Source organism: Engystomops pustulosus, chromosome 5 (assembly GCF_040894005.1).
Source record: "Engystomops pustulosus chromosome 5, aEngPut4.maternal, whole genome shotgun sequence".
NCBI lineage: Eukaryota > Metazoa > Chordata > Amphibia > Anura > Leptodactylidae > Engystomops > Engystomops pustulosus.
Window position 1 is genome coordinate 1,447,135 of NC_092415.1, and position 18,080 is coordinate 1,465,214.

General features: G+C 51.6%; 1 protein-coding gene across 1 annotated transcript in view; it reads left to right on the forward strand.

Annotated features, from left to right (window-relative positions):
• The window catches only part of RECK (reversion inducing cysteine rich protein with kazal motifs), an 83,508-nt gene that overhangs the window by 53,697 nt on the left and 11,731 nt on the right, over nucleotides 1-18,080 (forward strand). Inside the window, exons 16-17 of the mRNA XM_072150981.1 lie at nucleotides 932-1,103; nucleotides 15,604-15,796. Of these exons, the coding sequence (XP_072007082.1) occupies nucleotides 932-1,103; nucleotides 15,604-15,796 (365 nt within the window). The remainder of the gene's footprint in view (nucleotides 1-931; nucleotides 1,104-15,603; nucleotides 15,797-18,080) is intronic.

Here is an 18,080-nt window from a genome sequence, read left to right on the forward strand (position 1 = left end):
TCTCATTGTCCAATCATATGCTCTGTGTTACTGTGATGGTAGGAGTGATCTGGTTGGACAAGGGGAGGTTATAAAGCCCCTTGTGGCTGGAAAGTTCCAGGAGGTCTCTGGAGTAGAAAGGAGACCCCGGGAAGCAGAGGTGTCCTGACACCTGGACCTACAACCCAGAGCAGAGCTCCACCTCCAGGACTCCTGCACAACCAGCCCAGCCTGAAGCTTTATACGTGGCTGGGTGACACCTTCCTGAGGACCGGAGCTCCAACCAGTGTCCTCCATTCAGCTGAATGAAGAACTATAAGTTGTAATTAACCAACCTGAGTCATCCCTGGATCCGGCTGTTCACCACCACGGGCGCCCCATCCTCCATCCCCAGGGATCCTTAGCTACACATTGGGGTTTCCCGATGGAGAAACCATTGCATCAGCCTCTCCCTCCATTCTCTTGCACACACCACCCGCTGGAGACCTTCATGTGTGATCATCGCCATGTCCTACTGCTCCATCCAATCCTATAGGAGCGGTTGGAGATTGCTGAGCACAGCGCTTTCCTACTTCAGGCACTCAGGTTACCCGTGCATGATCCAGTGCTGGATGGAATTTGCTACCTAAGTGCACAATTACTAGAGGAACTTTACTAAATTGTGCAAAAATAAAAACACATTTCAAATAAAAAAAAAAAAGTAAAAATGTTTATAATAATAAAGTCACAAACAAACTTTAATACACAGTGACCCCATTGCTCTGCTCCCGCACCTCGAGTCTCCATCCACCCTTACATCATGACTCCGCATGGGCAGGGTCCTCCTCCCACTTGTACATACGCTGGACTCTGATGAATTTTCTCTTGTCGAACATGGATTCGAAATGTAATAGTAATTTTTTTCTTTGCTCGGTGCAAAAAACCTTCTTTTAATGTGTTTTTCATTTTCCAGGACTGCCCTGTAATTGTGCCGACAAGTTTGTTCCTGTGTGTGGCAAGAATGGGCGCAGCTACCCGAGTGCCTGCATAGCGCGCTGCATCGGACTGCTCGACCACCAGTTCTCATTTGGAGAATGTTCCTCAAAGGACCCGTGTGATCCGAACCCTTGCTCCAGAAACCAAAGGTAAGTACCAAGGTCTAGAAATGGTTAAACTTTGTCACTCTATCCTCCATTAGCTGCTGCTGATTCTGAGGATAACCAGACCTTAGATTTATTACTTTGTATCATTTCAGTAATGAATGGAGGCGATAAGAAAAGGAAACTTTGTGTTATATTCCATTAGTAAAGCCTCTCCTCTGCCTCGTTCTGCTTCTTTCTCCTGTAGTGAGCAGCCTAGATAACAGCAGCAGAATCTTTGACTCCTGTCCTTAACCCCTTATGGACCGGCCTATTTTTCTAACAGTAAATCCATATATTGATTTTTGCAGGACAATTTGCAGGTTTCGATGGCTCCATTATCGGGGGTAAATGTAACTGACTGATTAAAATGTGTCGAGAGAATTGAAAAAACAATTGAATTATTGCCTCTTCATAAATGTTGTGTTGTTCAGCATTAGTGAATATTGGGACTTTATTCTTGGGTTGCTAAAGTTATGTGATACAAAAATACAATTTATTATTAAAATTGTGTGTGTTGTCCCCGATCAGGAATCATCACATTTCTGTAATTATTAATTATTTTAATTGGGTTCCTTTATTTTCTATGTCACATTGGGGACGATGTATCAACCTTCAGTTCCATTTTACTTTACTTTGATACATTTCTGGCGCCTTTTCTGCTGGAATTATCTGATTTATTAATGATTTGTGCTTTTTTTTGGCTTTTCTTTGCGGTGAGATAAAATGTTTGGTGTTGGGGGTTTGTGCAGCTTGTCTTGTGTTATTGTACATCACGTCAAGGTTTCATCTTCTTGCAGAATGGCTACAGAATTACCACGGTGTAAATTCTTACAGGAAATCTACCACTCAATAAAAGTAAAAAATCCTGCACTCCCCTATCGTCCTCTTCTTGATCCCGGCTCTTGTCTTCTCTAAGCTCAGGGATCACCTGAATAATAGATTTATATAAAGCCGCTGGGAGCTCAGGGATGAGATGTCCGATGCTGATTATTCCCGCCTCTCTCCATCTTCCAGGGCTGGAGGTGACGTCACACAGGGGGCAGGAATAATTAGCCGCCTGGAGCGATGGACGCCTTGTCCTGGCTGCATTTTATAAGTCTTTTTTTCAGGTGATCCCGATGTGTCAAGTGTAAGAAGACAAGAGCCGGGATCGGAATGAAGAGGAGGACGATAGGTGAGGGTAGGTTTTTTTTTACTTCCAGCCATTCTGCATCTTGTGCTGCCTAAGACAGTGATAGCAAAACTTCAAGAGATCAATTTCCCCAATTTCAACCAAAACCTACTTATTTCTTGTAAATTCCCCCCTGGCAGTTACTTATTGCTTCCTGCTCTGCCCCATCTCTAAATCGTATTGGTGTCTTCATTACCATTGAAGGACGGAGGAGAAATCTGGATCATGATTGTAGCATCTCTCCAGGGTCTCCCTGACCAGAAAGAATAATGGGGCCCGGAGGACAAGCTCCAATGATAATGCTCTCTACAACTCCTCACAGGCAATGTCCTGGGTACTGCAGCAATGTCCTGTGTACTGCGGCAATGTCCTGGGTGCTGCGGCAATGTCCTGGGTGCTGCAGCAATGGCCTGGGTGTTGTGACAATGGTCTGGGTGCTGCAGCAATGTCCCGGGTGCTGCAGCAATTTCCTGGGTGTTCTGGCAATGTCCTGGGTGCTGTGCCAATGTCCTGGGTGCTGCAGCAATGGTCTGGGTGCTGCGGCAATTTCCTGGGTGTTCTGGCAATGTGCTGGGTGCTGTGCCAATGGCCTGGGTGCTGCGGCAATGTCCTGGGTGCTGCAGCAATGGCCTAGGTGTTGTGACAATGGCCTGGGTGCTGTGGCAATGTCCTGGGTGCTGTGGCAATGTCCTGGGTGCTGTGGCAATGTCCTGGGTGCTGTGGCAATGTCCTGGGTGCTGTGGCAATGGCCTGGGTGCTGCAGCAATGGCCCGGGTGCTGTGGCAATGTCCTGGGTGCTGCTGCAATGGTCTGGGTGCTGCGGCAATGGTCTGGGTGCTGCGGCAATTTCCTGGGTGCTCTGCCAATGTCCTGGGTTCTGTGCCAATGGCCGGGGTGCTGCGGCAGTGGCCTGGTTCCAAAATTAAGCAAAGAAAAAAAGTGAGTGTCAGAAAAGAAGCTAAATTGTGGCACCGGCATATGATAAGTATGGTGCATGTGGCGCAGCAATAAATCAGTGTCTGGTAGGAGTTACCAGACAGGGGGTCATTACATTGTGGGTCGCGCTGCAGATGTTGGCATCTTCTATATCATCCGGCAGGTGTATCCCCCGCAGACAGGGGGTCATTACATTGATGGCGTCCTCTATATCTTCCGGCAGGTGTATCCCCCGCAGACAGGGGGTCATTACATTGATGGCGTCTTGTATATCTTCCGGCAGGTGTGTCCCCGCAGACAGGGGGTCATTACATTGATGGCTTCCTCTATATCTTCAGGCAGGTGTATCCCCCGCAGACAGGGGGTCATTACATTGATGGCGTCTTGTATATCTTCCGGCAGGTGTATCCCCCGCAGACAGGGGGTCATTACATTGATGGCGTCCTCTATATCTTCCGGCAGGTGTATCCCCCGCAGACAGGGGGTCATTACATTGATGGCGTCCTCTATATCTTCAGGCAGGTGTATCCCCCGCAGACAGGGGGTCATTACATTGATGGCGTCTTGTATATCTTCCGGCAGGTGTATCCCCCGCAGACAGGGAGACATTACATTGATGGCATCCTCTATATCTTCCGGCAGGTGTATCCCCCGCAGACAGGGGGTCATTACATTGATGGCGTCTTGTATGTCTTCCGGCAGGTGTATCCCCCGCAGACAGGGGGTCATTACATTGATGGCGTCTTGTATATCTTCCGGCAGGTGTATCCCCCGCAGACAGGGGGTCATTACATTGATGGCGTCTTGTATATCTTCCGGCAGGTGTATCCCCCGCAGACAGGGGGTCATTAGATTGATGGCGTCTTCTATATCCTCCGGCAGGTGTATCCCCCGCAGACAGGGGGTCATTACATTGATGGCGTCTTGTATATCTTCCGGCAGGTGTATCCCCCGCAGACAGGGGGTCATTACATTGATGGCATCTTGTATATCTTCCGGCAGGTGTATCCCCCACAGACAGGGGGTCATTAGACTGATGGCGTCTTGTATATCTTCCGGCAGGTGTGTCCCCGCAGACAGGGGGTCATAACATTGATGGCGTCCTCTATATCTTCCGGCAGGTGTATCCCCCGCAGACAGGGGGTCATTACATTGATGGCGTCTTGTATATCTTCCGGCAGGTGTATCCCCCGCAGACAGGGGGTCATTACATTGATGGCGTCTTGTGTATCTTCCGGCAGGTGTATCCCCCGCAGACAGGGGGTCATTACATTGATGGCGTCTTGTAAATCTTCCGGCAGGTGTATCCCCCGCAGACAGGGGGTCATTACATTGATGGCGTCTTGAATATCTTCCGGCAGGTGTATCCCCCGCAGACAGGGGGTCATTAGACTGATGGCGTCTTGTATATCTTCCGGCAGGTGTATCCCCTGCAGACAGGGGGTCATTACATTGATGGCGTCTTGTATATAATCCGGCAGGTGTATCCCCCGCAGACAGGGGGTCATTAGATTGATGGCGTCTTCTATATCCTCCGGCAGGTGTATCCCCCGCAGACAGGGGGCATTACATTGATGGCGTCTTGTATATCTTCCGGCAGGTGTATCCCCCGCAGACAGGGGGTCATTAGATTGATGGCGTCTTCTATATCTTCCGGCAGGTGTATCCCCCGCAGACAGGGGGTCATTACATTGATGGCGTCTTGTATATCTTCCGGCAGGTGTATCCCCCGCAGACAGGGGGTCATTACATTGATGGCGTCTTGTATATCTTCCGGCAGGTGTATCCCCCGCAGACAGGGGGTCATTAGACTGATGGCGTCTTGTATATCTTCCGGCAGGTGTGTCCCCGCAGACAGGGGGTCATAACATTGATGGCGTCCTCTATATCTTCCGGCAGGTGTATCCCCCGCAGACAGGGGGTCATTACATTGATGGCGTCTTGTATATCTTCCGGCAGGTGTATCCCCCGCAGACTGGGGGTCATTACATTGATGGCGTCTTGTAAATCTTCCGGCAGGTGTATCCCACGCAGACAGGGGGTCATTACATTGATGGTGTTCTCTATATCTTCCGGCAGGTGTATCCCTCGCAGACAGGGGGTCATTACATTGATGGCGTCCTCTATATCTTCCGGCAGGTGTATCCCTCGCAGACAGGGGGTCATTACATTGATGGCGTCTTGTATATCTTCCGGCAGGTGTATCCCCCGCAGACAGGGGGTCATTAAACTGATGGCGTCTTGTATATCTTCCGGCAGGTGTATCCCCCGCAGACAGGGGGTCATTACATTGATGGCGTCTTGTATATCTTCCGGCAGGTGTATCCCCCGCAGACAGGGGGTCATTACAATGATGGCGTCTTGAATATCTCCGGGCAGGTGTATCCTCGCAGACAGGGGGTCATTACATTAATGGCGTCTTGTATATCTTCCGGCAGGTGTATCCCCCGCAGACAGGGGGTCATTACATTGATGGCGTCTTGTATATCTCCCGGCAGGTGTATCCCCTGCAGACAGGGGGTCATTAGACTGATGGCATCTTGTATATCTTCCGGCAGGTGTATCCCCTGCAGACAGGGGGTCATTAGACTGATGGCGTCCTCTATATCTTCAGGCAGGTGTATCCCCCGCAGACAGGGGGTCATTACATTGATGGCGTCTTGTATATCTTCCGGCAGGTGTATCCCCCGCAGACAGGGGGTCATTACATTGATGGCGTCCTCTATATCTTCCGGCAGGTGTATCCCTCGCAGACAGGGGGTCATTACATTGATGGCGTCTTGTATATCTTCCGGCAGGTGTATCCCCCGCAGACAGGGGGTCATTAGACTGATGGCGTCTTGTATATCTTCCGGCAGGTGTATCCCCCGCAGACAGGGGGTCATTACATTGATGGCGTCTTGTATATCTTCCGGCAGGTGTATCCCCCGCAGACAGGGGGTCATTACAATGATGGCGTCTTGTATATCTCCGGGCAGGTGTATCCTCGCAGACAGGGGGTCATTACATTAATGGCGTCTTGTATATCTTCCGGCAGGTGTATCCCCCGCAGACAGGGGGTCATTACATTGATGGCGTCTTGTATTTCTCCCGGCAGGTGTATCCCCTGCAGACAGGGGGTCATTAGACTGATGGCATCTTGTATATCTTCCGGCAGGTGTATCCCCTGCAGACAGGGGGTCATTAGACTGATGGCGTCCTCTATATCTTCAGGCAGGTGTATCCCCCGCAGACAGGGGGTCATTACATTGATGGCGTCTTGTATATCTTCCGGCAGGTGTATCCCCCGCAGACAGGGGGACATTACATTGATGGCGTCCTCTATATCTTCCGGCAGGTGTATCCCCATCGCAGACAGGGGGTCATTACATTGATGGCGTCTTGTATATCTTCCGGCAGGTGTATCCCCCGCAGACAGGGGGTCATTAGACTGATGGCGTCTTGTATATCTTCCGGCAGGTGTATCCCCCGCAGACAGGGGGTCATTACATTGATGGCGTCTTGTATATCTTCCGGCAGGTGTATCCCCCGCAGACAGGGGGACATTACATTGATGGCGTCCTCTATATCTTCCGGCAGGTGTATCCCCCGCAGACAGGGGGTCATTACATTGATGGCGTCTTGTAAATCTTCCGGCAGGTGTATCCCCCGCAGACAGGGGGTCATTACGTTGATGGCGTCTTGTATATCTTCCGGCAGGTGTATCCCCCGCAGACAGGGGGTCATTACATTGATGGCGTCCTCTATATCTTCCGGCATGTGTATCCCCCGCAGACTGGGGGTCATTACATTGATGGCGTCTTGTATATCTTCCGGCAGGTGTATCCCCCGCAGACAGGGGGTCATTACATTGATGGCGTCTTGTATATCTTCCGGCAGGTGTATCCCCCGCAGACAGGGAGACATTACATTGATGGCGTCTTCTATATCCTCCGGCAGGTGTATCCCCCGCAGACAGGGGGTCATTACATTGATGGCGTCTTGTATATCTTCCGGCAGGTGTATCCCCCGCAGACAGGGGGTCATTACATTGATGGCGTCTTCTATATCCTCCGGCAGGTGTATCCCCCGCAGACAGGGGGTCATTACATTGATGGCGTCTTGTATATCTTCCGGCAGGTGTATCCCCCGCAGACAGGGGGTCATTAGACTGATGGCGTCTTGTATATCTTCCGGCAGGTGTGTCCCCGCAGACAGGGGGTCATAACATTGTTGGCGTCCTCTATATCTTCTGGCAGGTGTATCCCCCGCAGACAGGGGGTCATTACATTGATGGCGTCCTCTATATCTTCCGGCAGGTGTATCCCCCGCAGACAAGGGGTCATTACATTGATGGCGTCTTGTATATCTTCCGGCAGGTGTGTCCCCCGCAGACAGGGGGTCATTACATTGATGGCGTCTTGTATATATTCCGGCAGGTTTTTCCCCCGCAGACAGGGGGTCATTAGACTGATGGCGTCTTGTATATCTTCCGGCAGGTGTATCCCCCGCAGACAGGGGGTCATTACATTGATGGTGTCCTCTATATCTTCAGGCAGGTGTATCCCCTGCAGACAGGGGGTCATTACATTGATGGCGTCTTGTATATCTTCCGGCAGGTGTATCCCCCGCAGACAGGGGGACATTACATTGATGGCGTCCTCTATATCTTCCGGCAGGTGTATCCCCCGCAGACAGGGGGTCATTACATTGATGGCGTCTTGTATATCTTTCGGCAGGTGTATCCCCCGCAGACAGGGGGTCATTAGATTGATGGCGTCTTCTATATCCTCCGGCAGGTGTATCCCCCGCAGACAGGGGGTCATTACATTGATGGCGTCTTGTATATCTTCCGGCAGGTGTATCCCCCGCAGACAGGGGGTCATTACATTGATGGCGTCTTGTATATCTTCCGGCAGGTGTATCCCCCGCAGACAGGGGGTCATTACATTGATGGCGTCTTGTATATCTTCCGGCAGGTGTATCCCCCACAGACAGGGGGTCATTAGACTGATGGCGTCTTGTATATCTTCCGGCAGGTGTATCCCCCGCAGACAGGGGGTCATTACATTGATGGCGTCTTGTATATCTTCCGGCAGGTGTATCCCTCGCAGACAGGGGGTAATTAGACTGATGGCGTCTTGTATATCTTCCGGCAGGTGTGTCCCCGCAGACAGGGGGTCATAACATTGATGGCGTCCTCTATATCTTCCGGCAGGTGTATCCCCCGCAGACAGGGGGTCATTACATTGATGGCGTCTTGTATATCTCCTGGCAGGTGTATCCCCCGCAGACAGGGGGTCATTAGACTGATGGCGTCTTGTATATCTTCCGGCAGGTGTATCCCCTGCAGACTGGGGGTCATTACATTGATGGCGTCTTGTAAATCTTCCGGCAGGTGTATCCCCCGCAGACAGGGGGTCATTACATTGATGGCGTCCTCTATATCTTCCGGCAGGTGTTTCCCCCGCAGACAGGGGGTCATTACATTGATGGCGTCTTGTATATCTTCCGGCAGGTGTATCCCCCGCAGACAGGGGATCATTAGACTGATGGCGTCTTGTATATCTTCCGACAGGTGTATCCCCCGCAGACAGGGGGTCATTACATTGATGGCGTCTTGTATATCTTCTGGCAGGTGTATTCCCCGCAGACAGGGGGTCATTACATTGATGGCGTCTTGCATATCTTCCGGCAGGTGTATCCCCCGCAGACAGGGAGTCAATACATTGATGGCGTCTTGTATATCTCCCGGCAGGTGTATCCCCCGCAGACAGGGGGTCATTACATTGATGGCGTCTTGTATATCTTCCGGCAGGTGTATCCCCCGCAGACAGGGGGTCATTAGATTGATGGCGTCTTGTATATCTCCCGGCAGGTGTATCCCCCGCAGACAGGGGGTCATTACATTGATGGTGTCCTCTATATCTTCCGGCAGGTGTATCCCCCGCAGACAGGGGGTCATTACATTGATGGCGTCTTGTATATCTCCCGGCAGGTGTATCCCCCGCAGACTGGGGGTCATTACATTGATGGCGTCTTGTATATTTTCCGGCAGGTGTATCCCCCGCAGACAGGGGTTCATTACATTGATGGCGTCTTGTATATCTTCCGGCAGGTGTATCCCCCGCAGACAGGGGGTCATTAGACTGATGGCGTCTTGTATATCTTCCGGCAGGTGTATCCCCCGCAGACACGGGGTCATTAGACTGATGGCGTCTTGTATATCTTCCGGCAGGTGTATCCCGCGCAGAGAGGGGGTCATTAGACTGATGGCGTCTTGTATATCTTCCGGCAGGTGTATCCCCCGCAGACTGGGGGTCATTAGACTGATGGCATCTTGTATATCTTCCGGCAGGTGTATCCCCCGCAGATAGGGGGTCATTAGTTTGATGGCGTCTTGTATATCTTCCGGCAGGTGTATCACCCGCAGACAGGGGGTCATTAGACTGATGGCGTCTTGTATATCTTCCGGCAGGTGTATCCCCCGCAGACAGGGGGTCATTAGACTGATGGCGTCCTCTATATCTTCCGGCAGGTGTATCCCCCGCAGACAGGGGGTCATTACATTGATGGCGTCCTTTATATCTTCCGGCAGGTGTATCCCCCGCAGACAGGGGGTCATTACATTGATGGCGTCTTGTATATCTTCCGGCAGGTGTATCCCTCGCAGACAGGGGGTCATTACATTGATGGCGTCTTGTATATCTTCCGGCAGGTGTATCCCCCGCAGACAGGGGGTCATTACATTGATGGCGTCCTCTATATCTTCCGGCAGGTGTATCCCCCGCAGAGAGGGGGTCATTACACTGATGGCGTCTTGTATATCTTCCGGCAGGTGTATCCCCCGCAGACAGGGGGTCATTAGACTGATGGCGTCTTGTATATCTTCCGGCAGGTGTATCCCCCGCAGACAGGGGGTCATTAGACCGATGGCGTCTTGTATATCTTCCGGCAGGTGTATCCCCCGCAGACAGGGGGTCATTACATTGATGGCGTCCTCTATATCTTCCGGCAGGTGTATCCCCCGCAGAGAGGGGGTCATTACACTGATGGCGTCTTGTATATCTTCCGGCAGGTGTATCCCCCGCAGACAGGGGGTCATTAGACTGATGGCGTCTTGTATATCTTCCGGCAGGTGTATCCCCCGCAGACAGGGGGTCATTACATTGATGGCGTCCTCTATATCTTCCGGCAGGTGTATCCCCCGCAGAGAGGGGGTCATTACACTGATGGCGTCTTGTATATCTTCCGGCAGGTGTATCCCCCGCAGAGAGGGGGTCATTACACTGATGGCGTCTTGTATATCTTCCGGCAGGTGTATCCCCCGCAGACAGGGGGTCATTAGACTGATGGCGTCTTGTATATCTTCCGGCAGGTGTATCCCCCGCAGACAGGGGGTCATTACATTGATGGCGTCCTCTATATCTTCCGGCAGGTGTATCCCCCGCAGAGAGGGGGTCATTACACTGATGGCGTCTTGTATATCTTCCGGCAGGTGTATCCCCCGCAGACAGGGGGTCATTAGACTGATGGCGTCTTGTATATCTTCCGGCAGGTGTATCCCCCGCAGACAGGGGGTCATTAGACTGATGGCGTCTTGTATATCTTCCGGCAGGTGTATCCCCCGCAGACAGGGGGTCATTACATTGATGGCATCTTGTATATCTTCCGGCAGGTGTAACCCCCGCAGACAGGGGGTCATTACATTGATGGCGTCTTGTATATCTTCCGGAAGGTGTATCCCCCGCAGACAGGGGGTCATTACATTGATGGCGTCTTGTATATCTTCCGGCAGGTGTATCCCCCGCAGACAGGGGGTCATTACATTGATGGCGACTTGTAAATCTTCCGGCAGGTGTATCCCCCGCAGACAGGGGGTCATTACATTGATGGCGTCCTCTATATCTTCCGGCAGGTGTATCCCCCGCAGACAGGGGGTCATTACATTGATGGCATCTTGTATATCTCCCGGCAGGTGTATCCCCCGCAGACAGGGGGTCATTACATTGATGGCGTCCTCTATATCTTCCGGCAGGTGTATCCCCCGCAGACAGGGGGTCATTACATTGATGGCGTCTTGTATATCTTCCGGCAGGTGTATCCCCCGCAGACAGGGGGTCATTAGACTGATGGCGTCTTGTATATCTTCCGGCAGGTGTATCCCCCGCAGACACGGGGTCATTAGACTGATGGCGTCTTGTATATCTTCCGGCAGGTGTATCCCGCGCAGACAGGGGGTCATTAGACTGATGGCGTCTTGTATATCTTCCGGCAGGTGTAGCCCCCGCAGACTGGGGGTCATTAGACTGATGGCTTCTTGTATATCTTCCGGCAGGTGTATCCCCCGCAGATAGGGGGTCATTAGTTTGATGGCGTCTTGTATATCTTCCGGCAGGTGTATCACCCGCAGACAGGGGGTCATTAGACTGATGGCGTCTTGTATATCTTCCGGCAGGTGTATCCCCCGCAGACAGGGGGTCATTAGACTGATGGCGTCCTCTATATCTTCCGGCAGGTGTATCCCCCGCAGACAGGGGGTCATTACATTGATGGCGTCCTTTATATCTTCCGGCAGGTGTATCCCCTGCAGACAGGGGGTCATTACATTGATGGCGTCCTCTATATCTTCCAGCAGGTGTATCCCCCGCAGACAGGGGGTCATTAGACTGATGGCGTCTTGTATATCTTCTGGCAGGTGTATCCCCCGCAGACAGGGGGTCATTACATTGATGGCGGCTTGTATATCTTCCGGCAGGTGTATCCCCCGCAGACAGGGGGTCATTAGACTGATGGCGTCTTGTATATCTTCCGGCAGGTGTATCCCCCGCAGACAGGGGGTCATTAGACTGATGGCGTCTTGTATATCTTCCGGCAGGTGTATCCCCCGCAGACAGGGGGTCATTACATTGATGGCGTCTTGTATATCTTCCGGCAGGTGTATCCCCCGCTGACAGGGGGTCATTACATTGATGGCGTCTTGTATATCTTCCGGCAGGTGTATCCCCCGCAGACAGGGGGTCATTACATTGATGGCGTCCTCTATATCTTCCGGCAGGTGTATCCCCCGCAGACAGGGGGTCATTAGACTGATGGCGTCTTGTATATTTTCCGGCAGGTGTAACACCCGCAGACAGGGGGACATTACATTGATGGCATCTTGTATATCTTCCGGCAGGTGTATCCCCCGCAGACAGGGGGTCATTACATTGATGGCGTCCTCTATATCTTCCGGCAGGTGTATCCCCCGCAGACAGGGGGTCATTAAACTGATGGCGTCTTGTATATTTTCCGGCAGGTGTATCCCACGCAGACAGGGGGACATTACATTGATCGCGTCTTGTATATCTTCCGGCAGGTGTATCCCACGTAGACAGGGGGTCATTACATTGATGGCGTCTTGTATATCTTCCGGCAGGTGTATCTCCCGCAGACAGGGGGTCATTACATTGATGGCGTCTTGCATATCTTCCGGCAGGTGTATCCTCCGCAGACAGGGGGTCATTAGACTGATGGCGTCTTGTATATCTTCCGGCAGGTATATCCCCCGCAGACACGGGGTCATTAGACTGATGGCATCTTGTATATCTTCCTGCAGGTGTATCCCGCGCAGACAGGGGGTCATTAGACTGATGGCGTCTTGTATATCTTCCGGCAGGTGTATCCCCCGCAGACAGGGGGTCATTACATTGATGGCGTCTTGTATATCTTCCGGCAGGTGTATCCCCCGCAGACAGGGGGTCATTAGACTGATGGCATCTTGTATATCTTCCTGCAGGTGTATCCCGCGCAGACAGGGGGTCATTAGCCTGATGGCGTCTTGTATATCTTCCGGCAGGTGTATCCCCCGCAGACAGGGGGTCATTAGACTGATGGCTTCTTGTATATCTTCCGGCAGGTGTATCCCCCGCAGACAGGGGGTCATTACATTGATGTCGTCTTGTATATCTTCCGGCAGGTGTATCCCCCGCAGACAGGGGGTCATTACATTGATGGCGTCTTGTATATCTTCCGGCAGGTGTATCCCCCGCAGACAGGGGGTCATTACATTGATGGCGTCCTCTATATCTTCCGGCAGGTGTATCCCCCGCAGACAGGGGGTCATTACATTGATGGCGTCTTGTATATCTTCCGGCAGGTGTATCCCCTGCAGACAGGGGGTCATTAGATTGATGGCATCCTCTATATCTTCCGGCAGGTGTATCCCCCGCAGACAGGGGGTCATTAGACTGATGGCGTCTTGTATATCTTCTGGCAGGTGTATCCCCCGCAGACAGGGGGTCATTACATTGATGGCGGCTTGTATATCTTCCGGCAGGTGTATCCCCCGCAGACAGGGGGTCATTAGACTGATGGCGTCTTGTATATCTTCCGGCAGGTGTATCCCCCGCAGACAGGGGGTCATTAGACTGATGGCGTCTTGTATATCTTCCGGCAGGTGTATCCCCCGCAGACAGGGGGTCATTACATTGATGGCGTCTTGTATATCTTCCGGCAGGTGTATCCCCCGCTGACAGGGGGTCATTACATTGATGGCGTCTTGTATATCTTCCGGCAGGTGTATCCCCCGCAGACAGGGGGTCATTACATTGATGGCGTCCTCTTTATCTTCCGGCAGGTGTATCCCGCTCAGACAGGGGGTCATTAGACTGATGGCGTCTTGTATATCTTCCGGCAGGTGTATCCCCCGCAGACAGGGGGTCATTACATTGATGGCGTCTTGTATATCTTCCGGCAGGTGTATCCCCCGCAGACAGGGGGTCATTACAATGATGGCGTCTTGTATATCTTCCGGCAGGTGTATCCCCCGCAGACAGGGGGTCATTACATTGATGGCGTCTTGTATATCTTCCGGGAGGTGTATCCCCCGCAGACAGGGGGTCATTACATTGATGGCGTCTTGTATATATTCTGGCAGGTGTATCCCCCGCAGACAGGGGGTCATTACATTGATGGCGTCTTGTATATCTTCCGGAAGGTGTATCCCCCGCAGACAGGGGGTCATTAGACTGATGGCGTCTTGTATATCTTCCGGCAGGTGTATCCCCCGCAGACAGGGGGTCATTACATTGATGGCGTCTTGTATATCTTCCGGCAGGTGTATCCCCCGCAGACAGGGGGTCATTACATTGATGATGTCCTCTATATCTTCCGGCAGGTGTATCCCCCGCAGACAGGGGGTCATTAGACTGATGGCGTCTTGTATATCTTCCGGCAGGTGTATCCCACGCAGACAGGGGGTCATTACATTGATGGTGTCCTCTATATCTTCCGGCAGGTGTATCCCCCGCAGACAGGGGGTCATTACATTGATGGCGTCCTCTATATCTTCCGGCAGGTGTATCCCCCGCAGACAGGGGGTCATTACATTGATGGCGTCTTGTATATCTTCCGGCAGGTGTATCCCACGTAGACAGGGGGTCATTACATTGATGGCGTCTTGTATATCTTCCGGCAGGTGTTTCCCACGTAGACAGGGGGTCATTACATTGATGGCGTCTTGTATATCTTCCGGCAGGTGTTTCCCACGTAGACAGGGGGTCATTACATTGATGGCGTCTTGTATATCTTTCGGCAGGTGTATCCCCCGCAGACAGGGGGTCATTACATTGATGGCGTCTTGTATATCTTCCGGCAGGTGTATCCCCCGCAGACACGGGGTCATTACATTGATGGCGTCTTGTAAATCTTTCGGCAGGTGTATCCCCCGCAGACAGGGGGTCATTACATTGATGGCGTCTTGTATATCTTCCGGCAGGTGTATCCCCCGCAGACAGGGGGTCATTACATTGATGGCGTCCTCTATATCTTCCGGCAGGTGTATTCCCCGCAGACAGGGGGTCATTACATTGATGGCGTCTTGTATATCTTCCGGCAGGTGTATCCCCGCAGACAGGGGGTCATTACATTGATGGCGTCCTCTATATCTTCCGGCAGGTGTATCCCCCGCAGACAGGGGGTCATTACATTGATGGCGTCTTGTATATCTTCCGGCAGGTGTATCCCCCGCAGACAGGGGGTCATTACATTGATGGCGTCCTCTATATCTTCCGGCAGGTGTATCCCCCGCAGACAGGGGGTCATTACATTGATGGCATCTTGTATATCTTCCGGCAGGTGTATCCCCCGCAGACAGGGGGTCATTACATTGATGGCGTCCTCTATATCTTCCGGCAGGTGTATCCCCCGCAGACAGGGGGTCATTACATTGATGGCGTCCTCTATATCTTCCGGCAGGTGTATCCCCCGCAGACAGGGGGTCATTACATTGATGGCGTCTTGTATATCTTCCGGCAGGTGTATCCCCCGCAGACAGGGGGTCATTAGATTGATGGCGTCCTCTATATCTTCCGGCAGGTGTATCCCCCGCAGACAGGGGGTCATTATATTGATGGCGTCTTATATATCTTCCGGCAGGTGTATCCCCCGCAGACAGGTTTGTCTCACCAGCTTTGAGAAGTTCCCGTGCCCTCAGTATGAATGTGTCCCCCGACAGATGAAGTGCGAACACGTGAGGGACCCCGCGTGTGACAGCGACCACACAGAGCACATGAACCTCTGCTCCTTGTATCAGCGGGGGAAGCAGCTGAGCTACCGAGGCTCCTGTCAGGTAAGATCCAATGACACCGGACCAGAACCAGTCACTTGTCATGAAGCCTCTGCTGTTTATTGACTTTGCATCTGCTTTTTGTCTCCCAAGACGGCAAAATGGAAATCACTGAAACAGAATCTGATGCTTAATGTCTTAAGTAAGAAGCCACTTTGTTTCCATGAACAATCCCCATTGTGTCTCCATCCAGTCTTCTCATCCATAGACACATTATACATTATACTATACATTATATGATACATTATATCTAGCTCCATGTCTAGACCTCATGCAATGACCCTCAGACACGCAGGACCTTGTAATGGCGGCTCCTGGTCCGTCCTGAGTCTCTGAAGTTTATTGCAGATGAATCCATCTTCATTCTATGTCCCGGTGCCGTCCTCATAGATACAAAGTGTTAGAGGAGAATCATCACCAGCACAAGGACCGTCCTCATTGTAGTGAATGTGATCTAACCCCCTCTCTACATCCGTGTCACTTACCTCAATATGTATGTAAGTCTGTACTCTAGACAGTCCTGAAAAGTCCCCATCTGGGAGAGTGACCACTGAATAGTACGGACTCCCCTGTGCAGCATTACAGAACGTATGGACCTCCTGCAGAGGCTTCTCCAGCCAAACCACAGACCTGCAGTGTCCGGATTTCATGGGCCGACCACAGCGCAGGCCGGGAGTCTGAGCATCACAGTGATATGTAATCTCTATGACTCCTTGTATAAATCTATATGATGCATGGAGTCCGGTCCCTGGCACCGTGATCACTGTGGTCCATGAGATCCGGCCGGTGCCCCGCCCAGGATTGACCGTACCGGCCCTAAGAGCCCTGAAATTCTAGCACGGCTTTGGCTTGTTTGTTGCGTACCATGTAGTTTCCACTATAAACTATAAAAGGGACCGGTCATAAATCCATGTCGGGTCACAGATTGAGGAAACTTATAGACTTCTCCGTAAAATGCCCCGGATCTGAAGCTTCCTTTTCTATTTTTTAAAAACCTTAAAACCTAATTACAGGTTTCCGCAATGTCTGTGGCAGCTCCCTCTTCCCCCCTCCCTTCTGACTACGTCATCCTGTGCAAAGGCGCATGTTCCGGGCTTAGGTCCCCCGCTTGTCTCTCCAATGCTTACTGTGCAGGATTCAAGAGACGAGCGGAGTGCACAAGCCCGGGACTGGCACTTACAGGATGACATAGTCAGAAGGGAGGGGGGACGAGGAAGCTACAAGAGAGCTCAATGACTCAGCTGAAGATAATAGATGCTCCCATTAGTCGGATGAGGGTTCTGAGGTTGTCAGTTACTTTTTAAAAGTTAATTTTTATGGAGAAGAAGCAATGGATTTAGATTTAGGCCTCATGCACCCAACGGTTTGTTAGTATACGTCTCCCTTATATTACTTGTGAGCCACCATAAACAAGCCGCATCCACAAAGGCTTCTATGGAGAGACCTTACTGCAATTGTGGTCTGACGGCCGGTGCCAGGTGCAGGGAGGAATACAGTGATCGTATAGATAGATGGATTCCCCAGTAAAGTCAATAGGGTCCAGAGCAGCTCGGGGCTCCAGATCGACATGACTTAGCTGGAGGAAGAGAGAAGAGACTGGATGGTGACAGTATCATGGTCATTACAGGTTTCTGCAATGTCTGTGGCAGCTCCCTCTTCCCCCCTGCCTTCTGACTACATTATCCTGTGTGACGGCGCATGTCCTGGGCTTAGGTCCTCCGCTTGGCTCTCCAATGCGCACTCTGCAGGATTCAAGAGATGAGCGGAGTGCACAAGCCCGGGACTGGCACTTACAGTATGATGTAGTCAGAAGGGAGGGGGGACGAGGGAGCTGCAATAGAGCTCAATGACTCAGCTGAAAATAATAGATGCCCCCATTAGTCAGATGAGGGTTCTAAGGTTGTAAGATACTTTTTAAAAGTTAATTTTTTAATTAAAAATTGTAGTTGGAGACGGGAAGTGCTCTGCTAACACATCACAAAGAACTTCAGCCTCATTTTCTAAAAGGAATTTTTGGCACAGAAGGAATTATTGGTGGCAGGAATGGGCAAATGTAAGACATAGCAGTTAGTGTGAGAAGGTAAATCATGATGACGGGTTCCCTCTAGTAAAAATAATGAATGAGCATTTCATTGGACAATGAGCGAGGCCAAGACGTCCAGTGCCCCCCTCACACCCCCGTCATAGAGAGAACAGGGTCCTGTCCATCACAGCTACAGGGGCATGAGCGAGCGCTCCAGACCTTGTGGTCAGGTCCAAAGTCACCAAAATGTTTACTGGAGAAGAA